We start from the raw sequence: 20,873 nt of genomic DNA on the forward strand, positions 1-20,873 counted from the left end.
GTTCTTACCCATGTCACAGCTGTCCCTATGCATGTACAGCTGTTATCCTATCGGGCTGTACCCAAATTTGATTTTTTTTCTCGTACAGAGCCGGTCCAGGTAAAAAATTGGAGCATGCCCCAGCTTGATCCAATGTTTGGATCGCACTCTGCCATGTAAGTCAATGAGTCCGTGGAAATCATAGGACTGCACTCGGATGACACCTAAGTGTGATATCCGTGCACTGACAGAATGGAGAAGATGCCCAATTTTTTTCTATCACTCTTCTCCACATCCAAGAGAATCTGATCACACTATGATCATCGTTTGATCAGAGTGTGTTTTGTGATCTGCATTATCGACCCAATACGGTCACCTGCATCGAGCCTTAGTTAGTATTGATTGCTAAATTAAACCCTCCAATGTTTTTTCTCTGTAGTCCGCTGCTGTTGAACAACTGGAAGAAAGTAAAAACAAAATCGAAAGCCTGCTGGATTGGCTGTCACATGTGGATGACCAAGGGGAGAATGGAAACCACCAGAAGAAATCTGACATTAAGCAAAATGGAACACATCACAAAGGCAGTGAGATACAATCTATACTGGACGGAGTGCAAGAGGTTAATGGTAATCTGATTGTGTGCGATGGGAAATCTGACGTGAGGAACGTCCAGGAACAGCCTAAAGAAGAAGACTTAAATAGCCAGTATCAAAAAGTGAAGGTACAATAAGGAGATGGTTATGAAGATCTACTTGCCGTTTTGCTTTCATATGTTAGAAAAGCATGGCTGTGATGTATTGTGTACGTTCCATAAGGGCATCAGATTAATCTGCGGGACAACAGCCTTAATGCATGTTCACATTGCACATTACACAATCTGCAGTTGAAATATCCCATCAATAACAGTAAACCCAACCGAAAACCTTAAAAAGCCATGCAGTATCGGCGAGGGAGGCTGCCCCTATGCTTTAATATCAAAGGACACAGCTCAGATTAACATAGATCAGCAACACGACGAGCCTTCAAATGCAGAGTTTGTTTCAACTATTAATTGTGTTTTATTGTCTGCAGGCCCAGCATGAAAAAATTGTGTCTCAGCATCAGGCAGTAATTATAGCCACCCAATCCGCACAAGCTCTACTTGAGAAGCAAGGCCGCCATCTGACACCTGAAGAGAAGGAAAAGCTCCAGAAAAACATCGAAGCTTTACAAGCCCAGTATGAGTCAACATTGTGTGACTCTGAGCGGAAAATGAAGATGATCCAAACAGTTCAAGAGGAGCTAGAAAAGTTCACGGCTGACTACACCGAGTTTGAGAATTGGCTTCAAGACTCGAAACATGAACTAGGACATTTGGAAAGTGGAGCTGAGGACTTTGCAGGTCTCATGACTAAGCTGCAAAGGCAAAAAAGTTTCTCCGAGGATGTGATTTCCCATAAAGGAGACTTGCGTTATATCACCATATCTGGCCAGAGAGTGCTAGATGCTGCAAGATCCTGCAGTAAAGATGACGTGGTGGAAGACAACAATAATATTAGTACAATGGAAACTTGTAAGATGGTGCAAAGCAAATTAGACATGGCTTCAGAAAACTACAAGACTTTACATGCAGAGGTAATTAACAGTATCTTCAGATCATTCCTCCAGATTACACATGTGCTGTCATTGTTTTGGTTTTCTTCTGTTGTTGTGTCCCATCAAAGAAGGGCATCATTTTAGTAAGTGATTAAAGGGGTTTTCTGGGCTAGGTACATGTGAACTCATGCCGTGTCAGCTAGTCAAAAAAAGAGCTACGTATGCTTGAAGTTAGGAGGCGGTTTTCTGGGCTCCTGGCCACCGGCCAGGGATTACTGACTGGGTCCTGTGAATCAATTTGCACCGACTAGTTATAACCTCTTGTGCTCTAGAGCATTGCAAACAAGTACAGGGAACCTGTCAGTAGAAGAAACGCTACTGCTGCTTGGTGCATGCACGTAGCCAAACGCTTCGTGGAGAAAATGAACTTTATTTCCCCTGGACAACGTTCCAGTTTCAGTCATGGGGATGGCATCAAAGTGGTTTCAGTCACTGCTCTGATAATACAGAGCGGTGGCTGGAACCATTCTCCCCGACACTGACTGACACAGGCTTTGCATTGAGGCCGGCTATCAGTCAGGTCCGGGGGTGCGGTTTCAGTCACAGGCGCGGGTCAAGTATACAGAGCAAAGGCTGTAACCACCGGCCTCAATGTAGAGCCAGTGTCAGTCAGGGCCAGGGGCGTTGTTACAGCTGCCACTCTGTATACTCTGAGCGTGACTGAACCAGCGCTAGTGCGCCCCCTGGGACTGAAATGGGAACGCTGCTGGGGAGAATAAAGGCATTTTCTCCCTGCAGCATTGGGCTACGTGTAGTATAATAGCGCTATTATCCTGCAGATTAACCCCATATCTACAGGTTAATAGTTTTTTTCTGGTGACCGGTTCCTTTTAATGTCACTGAGGGGGTTAGTTCCAGCATCCGTGGTGAAGGTGGTAAAGTTAGAATCTTGGTTGTCCAATGCAGTGAATGGGTTATCAACATGTCTGGTGGCCTAGGGCTGTGATGGATTTAGTTTTAATATCCCTGGTGATCAAGGGCAATGAGATGGTAAATGCAAGGATCCCTGTAATATTCTGAACTGGCTGTATTTAGCTTTCTACTATTCCCTGATCATAAAGAAGAGTGTCGGAAGAGAATCGTCCAGCTGTAACTGTAAGGCTGCACAGTTCCCTCTGTGGAATCATTCATGTCTACTCGTACATCTTGCAGAATATTTCATAAAGCACCTGATGGAAGGAAGATATAAAGCTTCCTCTTTTAATAAAGCACGGCCATTTTAGTATTGACTGCTTTCTCCTGTTTAGTGTAATATACTTGGGAACAACCTGAAGGACTTAGTAGATAAATACGAGCACTATAAAGAAGCATCTTGTGGACTACTGTCGGGTCTCCAGAAGTCAGAAACGACTGTGCAGAAAAGGTTGGCGGAACCCATTGCTGCCGACACCAGGAATCTGCAGAGACAGATAGAAGATACCAAGGTACTTTATATATCTCCTTTATTATAATTGCTGGTATAAACCAGCACGTATTATATTAGGTTGTGTTCACATGTTGGCTGGAAAAGAGGAAAAAAAGCCAATGCTGCCACAGTGTGTACACTTTTCATCAGCTGACCACAAATGGTCATTTTCCAACTGGTGAACTAGTAAATATAAAGGAAAGTGCCCTGGCCAGCTACTTACAAGTGATATTAGGATTTGCCTGTGATCAGCTGATTTTTATTTGAATTAGCTGTAGGTTACTACAAATAAATTACCTTTCTAACGTAGTTGTATTAAATATCCTCTTCCTTTTTACCCTTGAGGCCTCCGCTTACTGGTTTCAACATTGCAGCCATTGCTTATCCCTTGCACAGTTTTTCCCTCCCGAACCTCTTCATTTTATAATACATGCAACAGTGCATTTTATATATAATTTTTTTTTCTAAAACCGAGTCCGAGTTTGGTCAAAGAATTTAAAAAAATCTTTACCTAAGTGAGTGATCCCCCTCAGCTCCTCTGTAATGCAGCTCCTGTTACGTGCCAGTCTCCTTGCATCCGTGGACGGTATGTGGCTGCTGCAGCCAATCAATGGCCATGAACATCCCTATTCATTTTGCTCTATGTACTTTGCAGGTAGAGAAAGAAGCAATATCCAAGACATCACAGCTGTTTACATGTGAATGAATGAATGGGGGGCTCAGAGAGCATGACAGCATCAGTATATAGTTAGACCATTAGTTGACACATTTTCCTATACAGCTGCTGTTCTCATAAATTCATTTTGATTCTCAGCTATACCCTATATCAATTGCGAAATGAGACACCCATTAATAAAAAAAAAATCTTATTCATTTTTTCTCATTCATTTTCTGCTACTTTTTTTTAGCTTTTCTTCTCTTTTTTTCAGTTGCTCTGTGAACAGTTATCCATTCACCAGGTCGGTGTGGAAAAACTAAAGAAATCTGCAGAAGGACTTCTGAACACTATCATGCTGCTAAATAAAGATGAGATACAAAAACCACTTGGTATTTAGTCCAATATTGTCTTTTCTTATTATCAAGATTAAACCTTATTGTGAATAATACCATTAGATTTGGAATAATGTCCAGGCCTTTTTCTAATCTTCGCTTTCCCAGTATTATATCTTGTGGTTGGGCATGTCAGCGTTTTAGTAATAACATTTTTTTTGTTACACTGATGATAGAATCACCGTTACTTCACATGTAAATGATATTGTGGAGAGGAAGCTCTCTTCAGAGTCAAGGCACAGCCAGAAGTAGTGGTGGCATGACCCGAGACCGGGGCTGCATGTGTGACCTCATTAGATCTTTCTTCTTCAAAGCGTACTGTATAAAGTTGTATTTTTTCCCATACCAGCATTCAGAATTTAGAATGATTTACTTTTAAGAAACCCCCACAGGAGCATACTCCCTTTTGGGTATGATTTAGGCTAACTTCTTCCCTTTTTGTGATCTGGTTCCTGGGATTTTCTGTGCACTATAAGGAATGTTGTCTAAGCCAAATATTTCCGACGCATATTTTTAGCCCTTTTATATCATCTGCACAATTTTCCATAGTCGTCTGAAAGTAGTTCATGTAATTTTTCCATTAAACACAGGAGTTTATATTTCACATTACACCTTTGCCCACATGTAAAGTTTGAGCCAGTTTCTGCTGACTCTTTTTTTCATCAGTTCAACACATTCACAATATTTTTAATTCTTTTTTTTTTTTTCTTCAGATGACATAGTGGAAAGACACAATCATGTGTCTCAGTCTGTGAGTGACTGGAATGAAAGACTCCAGATAACCTTGACCCGATCACTCAGCGTTCAGGATGGATTGGATGAAATGGTTGACTGGATGCAAAGTGTTGAAAAGGACTTAAAAGAGCATCAACAAGTGCCATTAAATTCTTCATCAATTCAGGAAATTATCTCTAAAAATAATGTAAGTGAATCTCCCGACTGCACAGTAACTCGATTATTTCCCAACACAAATATGGAGAGCGGGACACATATCTGCAAGAACATTTTATTACCTGACTGGAAAGTTATTTCAAGATTTATTTTTGTGCAAAAAGTTAAATTTAACAGCTTTGATTTTACACACAGTTTCTACTTTCCATTCAAATTTGCAATGTACGGTAGTAAGCCTGCACTAAGTTAAAAGGTTCATCTTGTGTTCTCCAGGTAAACCATTATTTCAGTTAAATGGGGTTCCTTGGGAAATAAAGAGAATTAATGAATGGAAAAAATACATTATTGTAAAACAATTCATAAATATTTTTTATAGTTTCTTTAGTGTCGTTTTGTCTAGGGAGCAATTTTAAGAATTTTCAAAATGGCTGGCATGATTACTGAGCACAAAACTTGTCCTAAAACACACAGCCGGATGGGATGTGAGTAGAGATTGCTCTTCTGCATCCACTAGCAATTTTCTGTGAGGAGGAGATAAAAGGAGAGAAACTAATAAAAAAAAAAATGTTATTAACAAGTGGTTGTGCCATTGGCCTTTTAAATTGCGTGATATTTGTAGGAGTTAATGTGTGTATATCGAAGCTGAGATAACGTATCAGCTGAAGGTAGGCAGCTAGGTCAAGAATTACTGTATGAAGAGTGAGGAGGACGGACTGTCCACAATATAAAAGCTGTGGGAGATGCAGTTTTCACACTGGGCGTAAATCAGTAGTGACCTTTACACTGTTTTAGAAAGCAGCATCTCCCACCGCCTGCATCCCATCCCTCACCTCACAATTTCGGACCTAGCTGCCTGTGCTTCAGCTGAGATGTCATGGGAGTTTCAGTATACTTACATTCCCTCCTTACATGTAAATAAATGATTACAAGTATTTGTTAATTTATCATAATGTTTTTTTTTCAAGCATTGATTTTCCTTCAGTCTCAGATAACCCTATTAATGTAGTAGATTTTCAGTAGATAGCGTAAAGCTGTAATTAGATGAATGGTGGTTGTGAATATGATTGTTACCTGCTTGTATAATTTGGCTTGTTCTGTTCTGTTCATTTCTGATGACCTTTTGAAGATGCTTGAGCAAGATATCACAAGTCACCAAAGCAGCATCAATGCAATGAATGAAAAGGTAAAGAAGTTCATGGAGACTGCCGATTCACCCGCCGCATCCTCTCTAAAAGGAAAGATGGATAATCTGTCTGAGCGCTTCTTTAACGCCACTGAGCAAACCAGAGCACGCTCTGTGAAGATGGAAGATTTAAAGTCTAAAGTTGAACAGTTTGAGGATCTCTCTGGCAAAGTCCAGTCGTTCTTGGACACAACACTAAAAGCCCTGACGGAAGCAGATGGACCTGGAAAAGATGTGACACAGCTATCTCACTATATGCAGGTACCAAATGCATTTCATGACATTTGTATACTTCCATTACGTCTTTCATAGAAACCTCTAAGAAATCTTTATTCATGTCCTACATTGTTGTATAGAGTAGATGTTCTCAGTAAAGGGCTGTAAATAGGTTTGCGTTTTAACCTGCCTCTTTCTTCAGCAACTACGCATTTTGTCCGTTTTTTCATGTTTTTGTTTAGTAGTGTCCATTCTACTGTACATATCCAAGTTGCCTAAAGGAAACATTTTGCTGGGGTTTTCCACTGCATCGATGCTGATTACCTTTCCTTAGCTCCTGAAGAGTTTCTTTCCTTTCTATACATTCAGATGCTGCAGAAAGACCCAAATTATATTTTATAAAACATTCCAAGCAGGATGAGTAATTGTTTTGTAATTAAGAGCCCATATAAGCACATGTTTCTCATACACATCCAGAAAACCACTGGTGAAGCACAATTCCAGAGGAACCGACATGATGATGAGTCCTAAATGTCAAATTAAAGGCAACTCTGACTATGCGGACTCTTATTTACCACTGAGGAGTACTGTATGTCTTATGGATTGATTCACTTAGAAGCTTTTTTACAAATATTTCTATGGTAATAGGTGATAGTTGTCAGTAGGAAATGTTGCTTTTACTGGTCCATTGGCTGGAGGACCCTCTTAAATCTACAGAACGGTCTCTAGAATATACAATTAATGGCCTCTTCACCAGTTTGGACCCCCCAATCGTCCATACCTTTAAAATGTTTTGGCAAAATGAAATGATTTACATCAACATTAAAATCTGGCGTTACACCTTTTCATGGAATATATATAAGTCATCCATTCTCACATTATTCTGTGACAGGAAACAAGCAATGAGGTATTGGAGCAGAAAAAGAGCCTAGAAGAGTTACACAAGCTGGTCAATGAGTTGTGTGTGCATGCCGTTCCTGGAGACAAAGCTTTGGTTTTGGAAAAAGTGAACACTATGGTAAAACGATTTCACGATCTGGAAGAGGCAGTTAAGGCAAAGTAAGTGGAAGCATGGAGTTTTTTTTTAGAGGTGATCTTGTCCAAAATCCTTCTCAAAAATTGCTTTTGAAATGGATGTAAAACTCTTCCTAATCTTTTGTATTGAAATCCACTCTATTTGTTGTAACTTTTTTTAGATTGTGTGCAAACAGAGTATTTTAAGTATTATGTGGAGCAGAAACTGGGCAGAAACTCTACAATGATTCACCAAATATTAACGCTCTTCAAAAACTTTGAGTTTCCACTGAGTTTGTGCTGCAAAAATTCAGCAAAAAGACTCCGTATGCCCATATTCTTAGTATCTTTATCACGGCCCCACAGAAGTTTTCCTAGGTAAAGCTGCTTTTGGAAAAATGAGCATTCATTTTCCCGAAACAGCTTTGCTGGCGGTTTTGCCATAGTTTTTAAAATATAGCAGGTGAGCGACTTATGCTACAAGCTTCTGAAAAATGAACTACTTCACAACTTCTGAACCCAGAAGATGTTAAAAGCAGTAACAGAAGACTGAAAATGTGTACAGCAATGTTATTTTTACATTGCTGTGTAGTATGTTTTTTTTTTGTAGCAGGTTTGCAGCACAGTTTCGGTCAGGTTCCAGGTAGAATGTGTCTGAAAAAGTTACTGTGTGTACATAGCGTTTTTGTATGTGCACACAACATTGTTTTCAAGCAAAGTTGCCTGAAAAAGTTCCCCAAAAAATGGACATAAAGCAGAACGACATTGCTGTGCATATGTTCCGTCTCATGTCACTTCTTGTTACTGCTTCGGGGTTTGGGAGCGGTTATAAGAAGGAACAGGCACTGTTTAGAAGCTGCCTTTTTATATAGACTATCACTATCAAGTAATGAAGAGAATCAAAAAACATAAGAAAACCTCATCCAATAAAACAATATATTTTATTAATACTTTTCTTAAAAAGGAAGTTCCATAGTGTCCTCGATCATAGACATGCTAAGTGAATCCGTGACACTAATCAATGAATCTGTAAGGATAACCAATGCCACATACAAACTAGGTTTTTGGGTAGGTTAGGAGGGGTGGACCCTCGATCCTTTCCCTAATAATATTCCCTCATAAATAACCCTTCCTAGCCGCAGAGGTTGGCACCCTAAATAGTGCTTCAGCTCACCGTCCCACCCTGGCAGGCCCTAAGTACTACAACCCTTCACAGTAGGCAAAGATACCAAGTCAAAACACACATTTGAGAGATAATATTTGGACAAAAAAAGTCGAGATAAAGTAACAATGCATATATATTATTACACTATTATAGTGTCCCTAGAACATTGGGCCAACAGATAGGAGTCAACTAATATTGCACTGAAGACGGTATATTGTCAGTATTGAGACGATTTTCATCTTGTAATAAGCAGCCATTGTTTTACCATTTACATTGATCACATTTTGTAATAAATAGGTTATTCATATTCTGATGTCGTTATGAGGACCTCCTCTGGTGTTGATAGATGTCAGTGATGTTGATGTTTCACTAACATCATCTTGTAATCTCATTTTCAGAGAAGAAGACGTGTCATCCTGCCAAGCACAGATGGATTCTTTTCAGTCTTTAGTCCATGCTCTGAAGCAATGGTTCTCCATAGTAAACAATAAAATCCCTGCAGAAGGCCGGACACTGTGTTTGGAAGATCTCTCTAAACATTTCAGTGATATGAAGGTTAGTTCCTCCAGATTACTGATTGGTAAATGGCACTTCATGATTCACATACTTGACGAATATATATCTTTAAAGAGAATCTATCAGTAAGATTAACCCTTCAAACCGCATATATGACCATGTAGGTCTTTGAAAACTAAATTCTTTGACATCTTTATACCTTTTATCTGTTGTTGCATTACCTATAAATAAATGTTTATGCATGTATGCAAATGAGGAGTTAAGTGCTTTGGGCTTTGCAGAGCACTTGCCATTCCTCTTCCTCCAAAGGTTGTTTCCCTGACTCCCAAGGTTGTCTTCCTACCCAGCACTAGCCTCTTTAGCTTAATACCTCACTGTTTCATTTCTTTGCCTGGAACCTGACATCACACAGACAGTGAGTTAGTGAGCTACCAATCAAGCTAAAGAGGCAGGTGCTATATGTGGAAACAAGCCTAGAGGCAGAGGCCCAAAAAGTTCTCTATCACAGCCAGAGTATTTAGCACCTCATTTGCATGTCAATGAAAATGCGGATTTATTGATTTAATGTAGTAATAGATAGAAGATGTAAAGGTGTCTGTGGATTTAGCTTTCAGATACCTGCTTGCCCATATAGGCAGTATTAAGGAGATGGTGATTGTTGATCTTACTGACAGATTCTCTTTTAAACTCTGTTTCACACTTTTTAGAATTTACAGGAGGAGTGGACACTGAAAGGACCAGATGTGCAGAAAGTAAACAGCAAAGGGACAGCATTGTGTAGCCTTATAAGTGCTGTGACGTCACCTGCAAAGATGAGATCAGCCATTAAATCAGGTACTTATGGAACTTTGGAGAACTATTAGTATAGTACAGTGCTACTCCACAACAAAGCTGTTGTCAAGACCCCTGCTGCAGACTTACAGCAGGAGTCTGTGCATATGCAACAGAAGGGCAGAGAGAGAGTAAGAGCGCTGCGTGAGCTTACCTGCCGGAGCGCAGGACCTAAAGCATGTGACCTCCGGGGGAGTGGACATAGGTGGGGCCCGATGCCGAATAGCGGCAAAGCCGGAGAGTAGTCTGAACGTGCCGATGTCAAGCCATGTGCTTTTTAATACTGTTGATGATGCATGTTTCTAATGTTCTGTGTCCTTGAATCATAGGTAGGAACATAGTCAATGGGTCGGGGTCATCGAATGTGAAGGAGAATTTAACCAACAAAGGTTAGTAATGCTTAATACAAGCTCATTTACAGTGGGGAAAAAAAGTATCTAGTCAGGCACCAATTGTGCAAGTTCTCCCACTAATGGTGGAAAATAAGTATTTGCTCACCTAAAAACATGCAAGATTTCTGTCTCTCACAAACCTGTAACTTCTTTATTAAGAGGCTCCTCTGTCCTCCACTCGTTACCTGTAGTAATGGCACCTGTTTAAACTTGTTATCAGTATAAAAGAGACCTGTCCACAACCTCAAACAGTCACACTCCAAACTTCACTATGGTGCAGACCAAAGGGCCGTCGAGGGACACCAGAATCAAAATTGTACCCCTGCACCAGGCTGGGAAGTCTGAATCTGCAATAGGCAAGCAGCTTGGTGTGATGAAATCAGCTGTGGGAGCAATAATAAGAAAATGGAAGACATACAAAACCACTGATAATCTCCCTCGATCTGAGGCTCCATTCAAGATCTCACCCCGTGGGGTCAAAATGATCCCAAGAACGGTGAGCAAAAATCCCAGAACCACATGGGGGGACCTAGTGAATCACCTGCATAGAGCTGGGACCACCGTAACAAAGGCTACCATCAGTAACACACTACGCCACCAGGGACTCAGATCCTGCAGTGCCAGATGTGTCCCCCTGCTTAAGCCAGTACATGTCCGGGCCCGTCTGATGATTGGTAGAGAGCACTTGGATTATCCAGAAGAGTATTGGGAGAATGTGATATGGTCTGATGAAACCAAAGTAGAACTGTTTGGTAGAAACAAAATTCTTCGTGCTTGGAGGAGACAGAATGCTGAGTTGCATGCAAAGAACACCATACCTACTGTGAAGCATGGGGGTGGCAACATCATGCTTGGGGCTGTTTCTCTGCAAAGGCACGAGGACGACTGATCCCTGTACATGAAAGAATGAATGGGGCCATGTATCATGAGAGTTTGAGTGCAGACCTCCTTCCATCAGTAAATGCATTGAAGATGAAACATGGATGGGTCTTTCAGCATGATAATGATCCCAAGCAAACTGCAAGGGCAACGAAGGAGCGGCTTCATAAGAAGCATATGAAGGTCCTGCAGTGGCCTAGCCAGTCTCCAGGTCTCAACCCCATAGAGGGAGTTGAAAGTGCATGTTGCCCAACGACAGGCCCAAAACATCACTGCTCTAGAGGAGATCTGCATGAAGAAATTGGCCAACATACCACCAACAGTGTGTGCCAACCGTGTGAAGACTTACAGAAAACATTTGACCTCTGTCATTGCCAACAAAGGATATATAACAAAATATTGAGATGATCTTTTGTTAATCACCAAATACTTATTTTCCACCATAATTTGCTAAATAAATCTTGGCATATCAGACAAGGTGATTTTCTGGATTTGATTTCTCATTTTGTCTCTCATAGTTGTGGTCTACTTATGATGTTAATTACAGACGCCTCTCATCTTTTTTAAGTGGGAGAACTTGCACAATTGGTAGCTGACTAAATAATTTTTTCCTCACTGTATATATTTGGATGCTTTTTTAGTAAGTAAAGGAGGGATGTACATATACAAATACAGTATACTTTGCAAAAGGAAGGAACAAGATCTCTAAGACCTAAAGCTTCCAAAGAGTGACAGTCTGATATCATACGCTCAGCAAAGTTGCTAGTGTGCCATTAGGGTGTAGATGTAACAGGTCCATATATTTTAATTTATTGATAGTCTAAAACTTCATTATTAGTGATGAGGGAATATACTCGTTACTCGAGATTTCTCGAGCACGCTCGGGTGTCCTTCGAGTATTTTTTAGTGCTCGGAAATTAGTTTTTCTTGCCGCAGCTGAATGATTTACATCTGTTAGCCAGCATAAGTACATGTGGGGGTTGCCTGGTTGCTAGGGAATCCCCACATGTACTTATGCTGGCTAACAGATGGCTTCTTTTACACTTGCCGTGATTTTGCGGCCCGTTTTTGCAGCCCCATAGAAATCTATTTTGCCGAAAAACGGGCCACATATATTTGTCGGCGCGCCGTACGCCATATGGCCATGAGGGTCGAATTTACGGCCATGAAAAAATATCGAGCCTCCTCGATATTTTTCATGGCTTACGACACGGCCCCCATTGAAAATCAGTGGGGCTGCAAAAACAACGGAAGCTTGTTTTTCCGGTGCACCGTCATGAATGTATTTGCAGATCGCCGTTTTTTCCTCTACTATTCTAAAACCAGAAAAATGGCAATCCACAAGATTTTTGCGGCAGAAAATTATGGCAATACAGTCCACAAAAAAGGCCCGCAATTACGGGCCGCAAAAATCATGGCAAGTGTAAAAGAAATCTTAGGCTATGTGCCCACGTTGCGGATTGGTGTGCGGATTTTTCAGCACCAATTTTGAAAAATCCACAGGTAAAATGCACTGCGTTTTACCTGCGGATTTATCGCAGATTTCCTGCGTTTTTTGTGCGGATTACACCTGAGGATTCCTATTGAGGAGCAGGTGTAAAACGCTGCGGAATCTGCACAAAGAATTGATATGCTGCGGAAAATACAACGCAGCATGGGCACAGCGTATTTGGTTTTCCATAGGTTTATATGGTACTGTAAGCCTGATGGAAAACTGCTGCAAATCCGCAGCGACCAATCCGCTGCAGATCTGCAGGCAAATCCGCACCATGTGCACATACCCTTACAGACATCTGTATGGGCCGTAAGAGTGAATGTGACAATGAGTTGTCAAAATCCGTAAAACTGTGTCCCAACCTGTAGCTCTCCAGCTGTTGCTAAACTACAATTCCCATCATATCAGGGCAACCGCAGACTGTCACACCAGAGGGTATGTCGTGAATTGTAGTTTGCAACAACTGCAGGACAACATGATGGGGGACGCTGCCTTTGAAAAATTACATCTGTTACGTAGTTGATCATTGTTTTATTTAATAAAATGTCTTCCTGTGGACTTATAGGGAACTTGTCATGTCTTGCGTGCATACTGATCTGTGGACAGTATGAAATAGAGAAGGAGAAGATGAGTAGATTGGTACTTAGGTTTGTTGGAAAGGTTCAGTATTAGTGATGAGCCATCGTGCTCGGATAAGGCGTTATCCGAGCATGCTTGTAGTGTCTTCAGTGTGCTTGAAAAATATGTTCAAGTCCCCGTGGCTGCATATCTCGTGGCTGTTAGACAGATGCAACACATACAAGGATGGCCTGTTTGTTAGACAATCTCCATGTGTTGCAGGCGTCTAACAGCCATGAGACATGCAGCTGCGGGGACTTGAGCATATCTTCGAGCAAGCTGAAGACACTGGGTTAGAACCCGAGCATGCTGGATAACACCATATCCGAGCTCGTTCCCTCATCACTATTCAGCATAACTATTATTTTATTGTGAAATCCCTGGTGTCTGTATGCACATGCGCCCAGTAGGTGGTGCAACTGGGGTGGTCCTACTAGTGATTGATAGTCATGCTAGGGATTGATTTATTTTTATTATGGTTCCCTTGAAGAAGAGGTCCACTCCATTCGACCTAGAAATGCAGCGGGAATAAACTTATTTCTATTCATCTGAATCCTGTGAGTTCTTCTCCAGCAGTGCACCTCACCGTTATTTCTCCTTTGTAGTATATACAGGTAAGACTGTCAGTCACTGAATAGGACCTCCCACTGGACTCAATGCATACAAATTATTAGTATTATTTACATAGCACCATTGATGCTGTACATGGGAAGGGGTTACTACGTTTTATAGAAGCTTTTCCTCCTGCCCTATAACATCCCGCCTGCAGATCACACATCATTTTGAATATATCAGGTTCCCTTTAACTAAGCAAATGGCAAAATAAATGATTTAATTTGCATTTTCTGAGAGACATGCTATTTTATTTTCAGAGCTAGCAGTTGTGCAGCAGGGGATGCTGGATGTTAATGAAGGCTATGATCATCTGGGAATTATACTAAGAAGTAAAGTATGTGACTTGGAAGGTCGCTTATCTCAGCTTCATAAAGTGCATGATGAAACTAGCTCTCTGATTCAGTGGCTTGAGAAAATGCACTCAACCGCTACGGCTTGGGAAGCTCCTACAGACAGTGAATGCGTACGAACCCAAGCAGAGCAGCATAAGGTACTGTATCTACATAGATGTCTGGATGGATGGAATCTAATTCTTAATTGTCAAACCGCGTTGGACCTGATTTATGTGAATGTTGGTGGTTTCAATGTGCTTTTTTCTGATTGGAGATGAGCTGCCAGCAGTGGAATTACTTCCATCTTCTTGTAATTAAGAACCCATGCACATTAATACACATTCAGGCTCAGCTTGACTCAAAGGGAACCTTTTCAAATCGATTTGAAAATGGTGCCCCCTGATCCTGCGCAGTAGGTGCTATCGGTGTCTAGCTGTGATCTGATAGCTGCTACTGGAATGTGCCGGCGGCGAGATCTTACTGGAGAACAAAAAAAAAAATTCATTCTCCAAGATGATGCTGCCCTCACCTGCGCAGCAGCAGCTTTCAGCTATTTCTGTGCTGCTACTGCATGGGCGGCGCCATCTTGAAGGATGAATTTTTTTTCTCCAGTAAGATAGCACCACCAGCGCATGTGCAGGAGCAGCTATCAGATCACAGATAGACACCAATAGCAGCTACTGCGCCGGCGTCATTTTCAAATCCCCCCCCAGCTGAATAACGTGAAAAGACTGTTCTATTGGCACATAAAGCTTGCGATTATGCTGCAGAGCAGGTGGCACGGCTGGCACCTGTCTGCACAAGGTTTTTTTTTTTTTTCAAATATCATATGTAGATATTTATTATGTAAACTAGGGGGCATGGATCACTGACCTGTCAGTAGTCTGCATTATGACTATGTAATCAGAGCACCACATGCAGACCCCACCTGCATATCTTTAACTACAAACTGAAAATAAAGATTAAACAACAACCACAAGATGGATTTCATCAACCAAGGTATCATTTCAATCCGTATAACGGCGCTGACCTGACATTGTCTGCAGGTTACTGTGCACAATCCTGCTGACAGGTTCCCTTTAATAGTACAGTGGGGAAAAAGTATTTAGTCAGCCACCAATTGTGCAAGTTCTCCCACTTAAAAAGATGAGAGGCCTGTAATTGACATCATATGTAGACGACAACTATGAGAGTCAAAATGAGAAAACAAATCCAGAAAATCACCTTGTCTGATTTGCCAAGATTTATTTAGCAAATTATTGTGGAAAATAAGTATTTGGTCATTAACAAAAGATAATCTCAATATTTTGTTATATATCCTTTGTTGCCAATGACAGAGGTCAAACGTTTTCTGTAAGTCTTCACAAGGTTGGCACACACTGTTGGTGGTATGTTGGCCCATTCCTCCATGCAGATCTCCTTTAGAGCAGTGATGTTTTCGGCCTGTCGCTGGGCAACGCGGACTTTCAACTCCCTCCAAAGGTTTTCTATGGGATTGAGATCTGGGGTCTGGCTAGGCCACTCTGTGACCTTCATATGCTTCTTTCGAAGCCACTCCTTCGTTGCCCTGAAGGTTTGCTTGGGATCATTATCATGCTGAAAGACCATCCACATTTCATCTTCAATGCCCTTACTGATGGACGGAGGTTTGCACTCAAAATCTCACGATACATGGCCCCATTCATTCTTTCATGTACACGGATCAGTCGTCCTGGTCCCTTTGCAGAGAAACAGCTCCAAAACAAGATGTTGCCACCCCCATGCTTCACAATAGGTATGGTGTTCTTTGCATGCAACTCAGCATTCTGGCTCCTCCAAACACGACGAGTTTTGTTTCTACCAAACAGTTCTACTGTGGTTTTATCAGACCATATGACATTCTCCCAATACTCTTCTGGATAATCCAAATGCTCTCTGAAACTTCAGACGGGCCCGGACATGTACTGTCTTAAGCAGGGGGACACGCCTGTCACTGCAGGATCTGAGTACCTGGCGGCATAGTGTGTTACTGATGGTAGCCTTTGTTACGGTGGTCCCAGCTCTATGCAGGTCATACACTAGATCCTCCCTTGTGGTTCTGGGAATTTTGCTCACCGTTCTTGGGATCATTTTGACCCCACGGGGTGAGATCTTGCATGGAGCCTCAGATCGAGGGAGATTATCAATGGTTTTGTATGCCTTCCGTTTTCTTATTTTTGCTCCCACAGTTGATTTCATCACACCAAGCTGCTTGCCTATTACAGATTCAGTCTTCCCAGCCTGGTGCAGGGCTTCAATTTTGTTTCTGGTGTCCTTCGACGGCCCTTTGGTTTTTACCATAGTGAAGTTTGGAGTGTGACAGTTTGAGGTTGTGGACAGGTGTCTTTTTATACTGGTAACAAGTTCAAACAGATGTCATTACTACAGGTAATGAGTGGAGGACAGAGGAGCCTCTTAAAGAAGAAGTTACAGGTCTGTGAGAGCCAGAAATCTTGCATGTTTTTAGGTGACCAAATACTTATTTTCCACCATATTTTGCAAAATAAATCTTGCCATATCAGACAAGGTGATTTTCTGGATTTGTTTTCTCCTTTTGACTCTCATAGTTGTGGTCTACCTATGATGTCAATTACCGGCCTCTTATCTTTTTAAGTGGGAGAACGTGCACAATTGGTTGCTGACTAAATAGCTTTTTTTCCCCACTGTATGTGTCAGCTGGGAGAATCATACTATCTTTTTTCTAATGCTGTGTTACTTCATGACAAGCTCGTGATTTTCTACCATTGAACATTCTCTAGATCTTTGCAGAAGAAGTGAAACAGAATGAAAGTAAAGTGGAGGCACTGAAAGACAAGCTGCAAAAACTTATAGAGATGAATGGAGATGCATCCAAATCTCAAAACTGGAAGGATCCATTGGATAAAATAGGTATTTGGCCAATTTGCTAGTGGGGTCTCTCAATCTGTGTATTTCTCAGGTACACTTTAGCTAAGTAGAGTTGTCCTCACATATTGTGGGACGTTCTGAGGTGTTGTAAAATCCAAGTACAAGGACAGAGAACCACACTAACACGCTTAGTATCAGAACAGAACTCTTTTATTACATCATTGGTCACTCTTTATATAGGCAATTTCTGGACATACATTGTAACAAAAATAAGTGGCTCAGCTTATCTCTAAATATGTGCTGGCATTGCGTCTAATTCCATAGGCAGCATGGTGGCTCAGTGGTTAGCATTGCAGCACTGGAGTCCTGGGTTCAAATCCCACCAAGGATGACATCTGCAAGGAGTTTACATGTTCTCCCAGTGTTTGCGTGGGTTTCCTCCGGGTACTCCGGTTTCCTCCCACATTCCAAAGACTAAAGGTACCGTCACACTGAACGATATCGCTAGCGATCCGTGATGTTGCAGCGTCCTGGCTAGCGATATCGTTCAGTTTGACACACAGCAGCGATCAGAATCCTGCTGTGATGTCGTTGGTCGCTGCAGAAAGTCGAGAACTTTATTTCGTCGCTGGACTTCCTGCAGACATCGCTGAATCGGCGTGTGTGACGCCGATTCAGCGATGTCTTCGCTGGTAACCAGGGTAAACATCGGGTTACTAAGCGCAGGGCCGCGCTTAGTAACCCGATGTTTACCCTGGTTACCAGCGTAAAAGTAAAAAAAAACCAAACACTACATACTTACATTCCGCTGTCTGTCCCTCGGCGCTCTGCTTCTCTGCCCTAAGCACAGCGGCCGGAAAGCACAGCGGTAACGTCACCGCTGTGCTTTCCGGCCGCTGTGCTTACACAGGGCAGAGAAGCAGAGCGCCGAGGGACAGACAGCGGAATGTAAGTATGTAGTGTTTTTTTTTTTTTTACTTTTACGCTGGTAACCAGGGTAAACATCGGGTTACTAAGCGCGGCCCTGCGCTTAGTAACCTGATGTTTACCCTGGTTATCGGGGGCCTCGGGATCGTTGGTCGCTGGAGAGCTGTCTGTGTGACAGCTCTCCAGCGACCAAACAGCGACGCTGCAGCGATCCGGATCGTTGTTGGTATCGCTGCAGCGTCGCTTAGTGTGACGGTACCTTTACTGATAGGGAGTTTAGATTGTGAGCCCCATCAGGGACAGTGATGGTAATGGGTGCAAAACTGTAAAGCGCTGTAGAATATGTTAGCGCTATATAAAAATAAAGTTTATTATTATTATTATCTAATTCACTAAAGTTAACACTATTTTCACCCAGCTTTAGGGTCTAGATGGGGCTCTACTTTCTTTACTTTCACTTCACTGTTATCGCATAGTCTCTTAGATATAGAAATGCGTGAGACCTCCCCCTTATCTAAACACAGACTCCATTTTGTAAGCAGGGAGATGCATGTAGAATAACCGAAATGGAGTCAGGATAGATAAATAACTCCTGCTCTCACAAGAGTTAACCCTTTGATAGTTAAGATTATTATTATTATTTATTTATTTATATAGCACCATTCATTCCATGGTGCTGTACATGAGACGGGGTTACATCAAAATACAAATATCAGTTACACTCAACAAAACTAACAATGACAGACTGCTTACATTCTACAGGATTATGGGGAAGGAGACAGTAGGTCGGGGGCAGCTCATCTGAAAATAAGAACACCCCTATAAATTCATATTGCAATAATCCTGGGAAGATCACTTACTAAACCTCATGATCCGTTTGTCAACTACAGTTATCACAGAAATGATAAGCAATGGACACACCAGAAAACTATTTATAACATCAATTTTATTTAAAGAGCCAAAAACAATTACAAATGTAAGACATGATGATCCTAAACGATAGATGCGTATTCTTCGGTATCCCTTCTTCTCTGGTTTATGTAAGTTATAAGGTGTGTTGGATGTAGCTGACAGTGTAGTAATTTTTTCCAGTTTATTATGTTACGCTACATTAAATAATGAGAAATGATGATGAGAAATGCAGCTCTAATCCTGTCTAGCAGAGGCAGACAGAGACAGACGAGGGCCCCTGTGTGGGCCCTTTTGCAGTCCATTATGTCTTCATAATGCATCCTTTTTTGCATATTGGGAGGTGAAAGTGGGCTCCCTCTACCTCATGGACCCCAATAGGGCTGTAATGCTATGTCTTGCTCCTGCAGTCCACAACAGTCATTTTGCTACAATGTGACATTCAATGGTGATCCAATTACTGTAAAATGACCTGAGTTAGGTTTTTGAACCTCCCATGTTGTGTCCCACATCACACGAGCAGATGAAACCTATTAGTATATTGTGCTCAGTCAGCCCTTTTATTACTTTACGATTTGTTGGGTATATTTATTGATTCTGGAGCAGAATTATATGATTCTAGCTTAAGGAATTACTTTACAAGTTGCTAAATCTGCCGCAATATGCCACAGATATTGAATTGCTATTAGAAATGTAGAAAGACATTTATAAACTCTTTTGTAAGATTAGTTCTAAGTTTAACGAAACTATGTCACATTCAAAACCCTCCCTTAACTACAGGAATCAGCAAATGGCTTACGTGACGCCGATTCCAAGATTCATAATTTTACTTCTCTACTTCTATAGCATTCCCATAAGAGCCATGCACTGTATGCAGATACATAGAGAGGACTCCTAAGCATGTGCACATAATAGAGAGGACTTCTAAACATGTACACATAATAGAGAGGACTTCTAAGCATGTGCACATAATAGAGAGGACTCCTAAGCATGTGCACATAATAGAGAGGACTCCTAAGCATGTGCACATAATAGAGAGGACTCCTAAGCATGTGCACATAATGGAGAGGACTCCTAAACGTGTACACATAATAGAGAGGACTTCTAAACGTGTACACATAATAGAGAGGACTCCTAAGCATGTACACATAATAGAGAGGACTTCTAAACGTGTACACATAATAGAGAGGACTCCTAAGCATGTGCACATAATAGAGAGGACTCCTAAGCATGTACACATAATAGAGAGGACTCCTAAGCATGTGCACATAATAGAGAGGACTCCTAAGCATGTGCACATAATAGAGAGGACTCCTAAGCATGTGCACATAATAGAGAGGACTCCTAAGCATGTGCACATAATAGAGAGGACTCCTAAGCATGTACACATAATAGAGAGGACTTCTAAACATGTGCACATAATAGAGAGGACTCATAAGCATGTGCACATAATAGAAAGGACTTCTAAACATGTACACATAATAGAGAGGACTTCTAAGCATGTGCACATAATAGAGAGGACTCCTAAGCATGTGCACATAATAGAGAGGACTCCTAAGCATGTACACATAATAGAGAGGACTTCTAAACATGTACACATAATAGAGAGGACTCCTAAGCATGTGCACATAATAGAGAGGACTCCTAAGCATGTGCACATAATAGAGAGGACTCCTAAGCATGTACACATAATAGAGGACTCCTAAGCATGTGCACATAATAGAGAGGACTCCTAAGCATGTGCACATAATAGAGAGGACTCCTAAGCATGTGCACATAATAGAGAGGACTCCTAAGCATGTGCACATAATAGAGAGGACTCCTAAGCATGTACACATAATAGAGAGGACTTCTAAACATGTGCACATAATAGAGAGGACTCATAAGCATGTGCACATAATAGAAAGGACTTCTAAACATGTACACATAATAGAGAGGACTTCTAAGCATGTGCAC

The 20,873-nt window shown here is 41.4% G+C and overlaps 1 protein-coding gene across 3 annotated transcripts in view; it reads left to right on the forward strand.

The window, feature by feature from the left end:
- DST (dystonin) overlaps positions 1-20,873 on the forward strand; it is a 750,022-nt gene that overhangs the window by 574,365 nt on the left and 154,784 nt on the right. For all 3 annotated transcript variants that reach the window (XM_069726743.1, XM_069726742.1, XM_069726744.1), the window contains 12 exons: positions 419-700; positions 1,051-1,593; positions 2,862-3,038; positions 3,949-4,066; positions 4,783-4,991; positions 6,087-6,404; positions 7,252-7,418; positions 8,937-9,093; positions 9,762-9,888; positions 10,215-10,274; positions 14,142-14,374; positions 16,994-17,123. In XM_069726743.1, the coding sequence (XP_069582844.1) occupies positions 419-700; positions 1,051-1,593; positions 2,862-3,038; positions 3,949-4,066; positions 4,783-4,991; positions 6,087-6,404; positions 7,252-7,418; positions 8,937-9,093; positions 9,762-9,888; positions 10,215-10,274; positions 14,142-14,374; positions 16,994-17,123 (2,521 nt within the window). The remainder of the gene's footprint in view (positions 1-418; positions 701-1,050; positions 1,594-2,861; positions 3,039-3,948; positions 4,067-4,782; positions 4,992-6,086; positions 6,405-7,251; positions 7,419-8,936; positions 9,094-9,761; positions 9,889-10,214; positions 10,275-14,141; positions 14,375-16,993; positions 17,124-20,873) is intronic.

This window comes from Ranitomeya imitator, chromosome 5, assembly GCF_032444005.1.
Source record: "Ranitomeya imitator isolate aRanImi1 chromosome 5, aRanImi1.pri, whole genome shotgun sequence".
Taxonomy (NCBI): domain Eukaryota; kingdom Metazoa; phylum Chordata; class Amphibia; order Anura; family Dendrobatidae; genus Ranitomeya; species Ranitomeya imitator.